At 46.7% G+C, this 7590-nt stretch overlaps 1 protein-coding gene across 1 annotated transcript in view; it reads right to left on the bottom strand.

Moving 5' to 3' along the window:
- Lbr (lamin B receptor) overlaps window positions 1-7420 on the bottom strand; it is a 46953-nt gene extending 39533 nt beyond the window's left edge. Inside the window, exon 1 of the mRNA XM_076906537.1 lies at window positions 7110-7420. Coding sequence (XP_076762652.1) covers window positions 7110-7134 — 25 coding nt within the window. The 5' untranslated portion in view covers window positions 7135-7420. The remainder of the gene's footprint in view (window positions 1-7109) is intronic.
- Between the last annotated feature and the right edge of the window lie 170 nt (window positions 7421-7590).

A 7590-nucleotide genomic window follows, 5' to 3' on the forward strand; every position in this document is an offset into this window, starting at 1 on the left:
ACGTGCCTTTTCGCGTGTCTCTCGAGTCGTGAGACTTTTTAGATCGTTCGATGACGAAGGGTGTTCGCCGTTACGTGCCTTGCGTTTTCATCCGCAGATTTTTATTCGAACGTTCCCACGTTATACGTTACGGGGCTTTCGTCGTTGGTAGTACGACGGATCTCGCGAGTTGATTCTCGTCGAGGGCGTTCTAAGATTTAACGTAGACGGTCGTCGGTGGAAAGAAAGACGTCGTGAAATCATCATATTATCCAGAATTTAAACGCGTCGATCTATTTTTGCTATGACATTGTATCACCAAAAACTGCCACTCTCGCGTACCCTAGTTCTCCCCTAACAGCGTACACACGTATATCCATTCATCTTCGTGTACGTCTCGTATCGTCTTAATTGGAATGAAAGATATTTTGGGTGTCAGAGGCGCGAATAGAAGTTGAATGTTCTCGTTAAACGGGTTGGTCGCACCTTGCACTTCCGGAATGTCTTAGAGGGCGCGTTCCTATAATGAATAAGCAACGCACGACCATTGTACGCGGTACGGCGAAGGCGTATGTACTTGCATAAATGAGTACAGGTAATCTCGATAGACCGTGCATCTGTTCCGGTGCCGTGTTATTTATAGCGTTAATTAACTATTAACCGATATCCGGCAGCGTTGGCCCGGATGTTTGGTCCACCCTTAGGTTAAGGAAATGCTCAAAAATGAAATCCGTTCCTACTGTTCCTAATTAATATACGTACGTAGTATTTTTCTTTTATCTTCTTCTACTTTTTCTTTTCGTTCTAGTTTCATCCTCGTTTAAGGGTTCTCCGTCGTGTCATCAATCGTGCGATTGGTCCACGTCGATTGATAATTAGCTCGTCGAGACATTTCGTTCGTGACTTCGCTTAGAAGTGGAGAGGAGTAACTTTCGAGTTCACCTATTAATACGCTTCAAAGTTAATTTTCTCCACATGTATACACACACACACATGCACACGCAGGAGCTTTTTATAGAAAGTATAAACGAAAGTAAATTACGTTGCGGCCCGCGTAAAATGTACGCCCGTACCTCGCAGACGATATTTCAAAACTCGAACGGATGAAATTTTACGGGCACCACGTTTTTCAACGGGCGTTCATCACTCACCGCGAGATAAATCAAATAGAAATTCATTTTTAATTCCGAGTTTTATCCCAAGAGAGGTGTCCACCTGTTACGATACACGCGCCGTTTCGAGTTTGCCAAGCACGAACGGGACGCGTCGATACTGGTCAGGGTGCGTGCACCCCGCGCGTGCAATCAGTGATCCGAACACGCGGTACCAAGCCACGGTACCACACACACAAAAAAAAAGAAAAAAATTATAAAAGTAACAAAGAAACGTGGATGGATACATTTTCGGATGGCTGACTCCTGTCCCACAGCCGAGCCTGTTAGTGGCACATTTTTTCCAGATGAGCTCCGATATATGATATTAATAGGCGACACGTGCCAAAAGCGATACTCTATGCGGTATAGCAGGTTAGTTTCGAGCTAATCGAGTCCCGTGGAAGTAGGATACGCGATTGGACTCGCTCTCAAGCAGACGTTTGATCGCGTGTCATCAGGCTGCTCGCCATGTGGCGTGTAGATTTTACGCGCCAGAACCGCTGCGAAACGACGCTGTTACACAAATATGTAAATGCGTAATTAGCTATTAAAAATGTGCAAGGATAAACTCTAGCCGGCAAACTTGTATTTTCTGCGCTGTTCCATCGACTTCTGCGTTTCTTCTATCCTGCCACTCCTATCGTTCAGGTACACCGCAATGTCGCTCGTGACTGTTATAAATTATTTATTAGCCCGTGCGCGTAAACGTTCGCCGTGCGATCGCATTCTGTCCTTTATTACCAATTACGAGCGGACCGCTCGGGATTAAATTTATTGCTTCGAGTGTCGCTTTCATCGCGTTCGTTCGACGCGTTTCGCTTGTTGGGGGGTCATTCGTCAAACGCATTGGAAAATTGCATCTCTCCTCGGACACTTCGCGCCGTGTTACGTCCTTTTAATGCCTCCGACAGCGAAGATTTTCGCTGCTACTTCCTTGAATCCTCTGGTTTTACGATCCAGTTAAAAAAAAAAGGACGCGTCGCTTCGAGGAGACGAGGGTCTCTCTCGTCGTTTTCAGGTCCCTTAAAGGTTTCTCAAGATTACAGTGTTCCTTTTTTTACTAACTCCTTTTTATCACCATACATTAGTTTTACGCTTTTGGAATTTTAGTATCACTTTAGTTCACACTACGAAAAACGCTTTCTTGTTAGCCCAATATTTCTGTGAATTAAGTTACAATTACGGAAACGCCTTCCTAAAGCAGACAATTCATCTCGTTGGTGCATGAGAATTTCATACGCAAGTTCAACGTTACTCGCTCGGTGCGTGTTGGGATCCATAATGAAGCAACGGTGATACAGTTCAGGGGAACACGGGATCCATTTACCAGAGAAACAGATAAGTAACACCCACTAAACCAACCAGAGTTTCCCTGCTCTCCCAGCCGAGCAGCAAAATCAAAGCCACATTCCCAACATTCCCCAACAATTCTCACTGGAGATCAAATCGTGCTTAAAATCTCTGATAGCCCCGTTCCACTCCGTTTCGTCGATGAAAGTCCCGACGCGTTCACCCCCGAATGCTTGGCCCATCGCGTCGCAGTAGACGTGGTCAAAGAATCGCTGAGATTAGTTGAAAGAAGAAGGTCGCTCGACGAGGCGAGGAGCGTATTTAACGAACAGCAATAATTTATGCCCGGCCACGGCCGCGAGAGGAGAAAAGCAACGCGCCGTGTTCCTCCACCCGCTGCTACCTCGGCCTGGAACTCGTAAATACCGGAAAGGCTGGCAATTCGCTTTTACGGCTGTGGTCCTGGCTCCTCTGTGTCCGAATCACTCCTTTCGAACCGCTGTTACTCCTTCCCGACCGCCACGGACGGGGTAATTGAACAAAAAAATGCACCAGTGCCTGCGAGAATCACGGCACTTCGAATTTCTTGGTGATTCTGCTAATTTCACCGTTGGGACGTGCATCTCGAAGGATTCCTCCTTTCGTTCGTGATCCCAGGAAGTTGTATTCTTCATGCACCTCCGGTTCTACGGGTGAGCTTGATGGAATCGACGAAGTGGGTCTTTTCTTCTTCGTAAACTCGGGCAGAAAATGTAGGACCCGCGGTGAAGGAGGGTTTCTCCCTCGCGGAGTCGATTAAGAATTCGTCTGCCCTGGGGCTGACCCTCTTTCACGAGAGCAGACTCGAAAGCGGTTTTTGCAATCGGTTCTCTCACCATAGTACGATGTTTCGCTTTGATATTCGCTCCTCAACAAACTTTCCAGATCGTCAGGATCGATGAAGATCGTTCGTATAGCCTAATATACGATCTGCTTCCCGATAATGTGGGAACCACGTGGTCGTGCTTTATCGTGCAACAGTATTGATCTCGCTGAAACTCGTGGATAGCTTTCATCGATAATATTTCTCTGTACTGGACATGAATCTTGCGAGCATATCGTTTAACGATTAGAACGTACGAACGATGCCAAGTTCTTAATTGAAGAATCAAACTGTTAAACGCTCGAAGGTATCTGTGAATCCCCGAAGCAATTTACTCTTTCGAGTAAACGATCAATCCATAGCCGATTTCTTTCTTAAGTATTCCCAACCCCCGATACAACAACTCCTGCCACCATGCGAGGCAATTACCTCCCCCAAACTTGAGAGCGTAAACGCCACTCTAAACTGTTCCTGATGCACATTTTCTATCCATACAGCCGGTCCCGTTTCACCCATAGAATCGTCCTCTCGTGTTTTCGATCCACCTCGCAAACGGAACAAAAGGGACGAACAGGTGACGGTTGAAAGGAAAAAGGACATGGCAGACGGGTCCTCCATCCGCGCGATAGGACGAAAAGTCGAGCGACGCCGCGAATGAAAGGAGGGTATGGCGGGTAGAGGCGAACGCGAGGAAGGCGACGGTGTAAACGGCGAAAGGAGACGAGGGTTGGCTTTTCGCGGCGGTGTCTCGAAGGCAGAGCGGGGTCTCTGCTTCCGACTGCAGATACATTGCGACATGGAACCGGGGGTTAGTGTAGGGGGTTTCGTGGTGGCGCGAGAGGGGCGAAGGGACTAGCGTGGAGGGTGGTGGGCTGCTCGGGGCTCGAAAGGGGGATGAAATGCGCCGCGACGCGCTGCGGCGAAGCCAGACGGAGACGGGCTGAGTTTCTGCTCCGTATCCGCAGCATCCTGTCCCTCTGGCCTCTCTTTCTCGCCAGCTCGCATTCTTCATGCATCCCCTCCCTGCGCTCGCCCACCCCTTGCGTACGTTTTCGTTCCCTGTTCCACCTGACTTTACTCCATTTTCTCCTTTTCGCCCGAGCAACTTTCACTCCGTCCTCTTTCTTCCTATTTCCCTTCGTTTCACTTCTTCCGGCTGGCGTGACTCTCTGTCCCACGCGCCCCGGTTGTCTCGCTCTCGCCCTCGCCCCACGTAGATCCTCTCCTCTCTTTCCGTCCCGCCGTTTCCGGCTTTCTCCGTTTTCATCCCCCCGCGTCCTGGAACCGTCACGGTCCAGTCGAGTGTCGGCCTGTGTACCGAGCAGTTCGCCTCGTGGCTCGTTCGCACGACGGCTGCGTCACGATCGAATCGTCCATTCATCGTTGACGCGCGCGAGCTCCTCAGCCGGCTTCCTTGTAGGACCACGTCGAGAGTACGCTGCGAGGATTGAGGAAAGTAATCGAGAGGTGAGAAAAAAGACATCGTCGGCTGGCTGAAACCACCAGGCAACGGGGACCAGTGTAGGAGACCGGTATCGAGGTCCACGTGGTGTTGACGTGCGAAAGGTAGAAGGGGTGTCCTCCCTGGGGCGATAGAGGGTGCGAAGGTGAACGGTTATTGGACACGCGTTTTGAGTCCCGACATTGGTACATCGTTCGTGACGTGCGTGGGAATGTTGGACGGGATTGTTTTGAAGCATAGTCGCGATAATACTTTTGTATCAAGGGGAAGAAAGTTCGTAGCTGGTGGTAGTTTGATCACGTTTCGCTATGATGGGCGTCACTTTTATATTTATTTCTGTGTTAATATTAAATTAAATTAAATTGAATTAAATATATATGCGTTTCAGTCCGTTTGGACAAAAACAGTTGGATATTTATCTCTAAGGGTTCAACGGATTTTTTGTTGCTTGAATTGCAAAAAGTTGCGAAACGTTCTTTCCTTTCCCGAGATATTAGTCTTTTCATTCGAGCGTATTGTTCCTGTAATTACCTCTGGCAGAGGTACGTATAAGCAGACCTAGTTTACACTATTCTCAACAAGTCAAGTGCCGAGGCGTCCTAGCTTATTAAGCTCTAGACTCTTCAAACTTTCGTTTGTAACGCCGAAAGCACAAGAGCAAGAAAAAGAAAAGAAGTAGTCCTATCGCAAAATAAGATAACATTCACTGCGAGCTTTCTTTTTCCAACGAAATTCGTTCTCCAATTTCATTCACCCCCTTTCAGAGAGGCACCAAAGTTTGCTTCAAAGAGAAGGCCTCAAAATGTATGTACGAAAAGTAGGACTTTCCTCTGATCCAGAGGCACACTACAAACACGTGATGAATAGCATAGCACTCTTCATATTTTGGTCAAACATGATCGAGATTCGTTTACATACACCTCGATTGAAAATCATCCCTTGACGACCACGTGCTACGAATTCTAAGTGGTAACAATCGCTTGGTCTACTACCTCTTTGAATTCAAGACGCGTTTATTTCGCACCCTACCGACTTTGTATAATATTTTCGAGCGTTGAACGTATTATTTTACAAAACTTTTCAGTCATAAATTCACGGTTCAAGTCTTTTAATACTTTGAATTTAGACTACATTCATCTTTAATATTTCCACGGCATAGCTTTATATTCTGCACCACATATTTCACATTAGTAGATGAAAAGATGATGGTTTCATTAGTAAAAGCTTCAATAGTGAAAGAATCGAGTAGTTCATATACGAAAATTTGAAGCGAGCCTCACAGATATATAACGCGGAGGAATTCCATTTCCGTTGGAACGATCGAAACGCCTGTGAAGAACGCTCGCAAAGTTGAAAGTTTATCACGTCTCACGGGTAACAGAGCAAGAAACATCTTCGCGTATTTGGTTATCCGGTGACTGAAGTAAAATCGAGCAGGGGCAAAAATTCTTGCTTGTTTCCCTGGCAGTGATAAATATGGAAGTTAATGGTCAACAGCATCCGCGCGGCGCGCGCGTTTCAATAAAGGTTAATCGACCGACATCGAATCTGAATGAAACTGAATCGCGCCAGGCTTGGTTCTCTGCTCACAAAAGAATTCAATTCTAGGCCTTTCAGCAGGCATTCGACAATAACCAGCCTGTACCCAGGCCTCGTATTCCTAGCCCCGTTCCATTCCGCCAGCATTAATCAAATTAAAATTTCCACTCGGGATCGGTGAATGCTCTCTAAGCCGTGCAAATATCCGGGGCTTAGTGTTTTCTTTCCGTTTTATTTCTTTCTTCCCCTTTCCTTTCACGTAATGTAATATTAAATTTAATTTCAGGAAGGGGATTAACACCTTTGGTATAACATGGAATGTACTAAGGGTTTTCTGATAAGCAGCACATTAACCATAAGTGAATATAAAACTTAAAACTTTCGGTGGTTAACGTTACATTTAAGCATATTGATCAACTTAATCAGTCTTTCTAGTCTTGGATTTCTGTTTGCGCTATAAGAAATTTTGCAACATTTCCAGTGAAATGGTTGGTTGCATTTGAACCGGACAGCCCGTATCATAAATCACGTCCAGTTGTATAACCGTGGCGGTGTGACGCTTGCGCATTACACCTTTATTTATGTCGCGATAAACGGTTCTAAATTAGAAAATAATTAACCTCCCGTCAGAGGCTGAAATTTCTAGTGAAATTCCTATCCGTTTTCTAACGTTCGCAATGTATCCCCCGCTTTTTTGTTTTTACCTCAATTCTACTGCGTTTCAATAGGGGAAGAGAAGAAAAAAAGTGTGGGTATCGCGGTGAAAGGGGGATTGAAACAAAGAGCGCGGCACCGTTTGCCACTTGAAACTCATCATTCATACCTGGTGTGTTAATTGACGAAGCCATTGTGCGGTCTGCGGCTCGCACGAGCCAGAATGCTGCATTAACGTTCAGCCGACCGTGTCCCAGGAGTGCTCCGGTTAATGGGTTAAAACTCCTCCGAATCTATAGTCATCCGGCATTCGTAGAGGCAACAGCGTAATTAACACACTTCTCGATTTCATTAGCGTCATTAATTCCATTGTCGAGCCGCGATATCGCACCTGCACGCGTTCCATCATGGCGTCGATACGAAATTTCGCGAGCGAAACATTCACGGCTAGGCGGTTACGTTCTTCACGGAAGTAGTCTCTCGCGTGTTTTTTTCTTTCACGAAGATTAACGTCGATAATGTCGCGGATCGGCTCGAGGGCACCGCAACGAGGAGGCACTCGATTCAAGCACCGATCACACGCGTATACCGCACTGGCGTTAAAACGACACCGGCAATTTGACTTAGCGGTAGCTTATTGCCTTCCGTTT

The sequence above is a fragment of the Xylocopa sonorina genome, chromosome 13 (genome assembly GCF_050948175.1).
Source record: "Xylocopa sonorina isolate GNS202 chromosome 13, iyXylSono1_principal, whole genome shotgun sequence".
Classification (NCBI taxonomy): domain Eukaryota; kingdom Metazoa; phylum Arthropoda; class Insecta; order Hymenoptera; family Apidae; genus Xylocopa; species Xylocopa sonorina.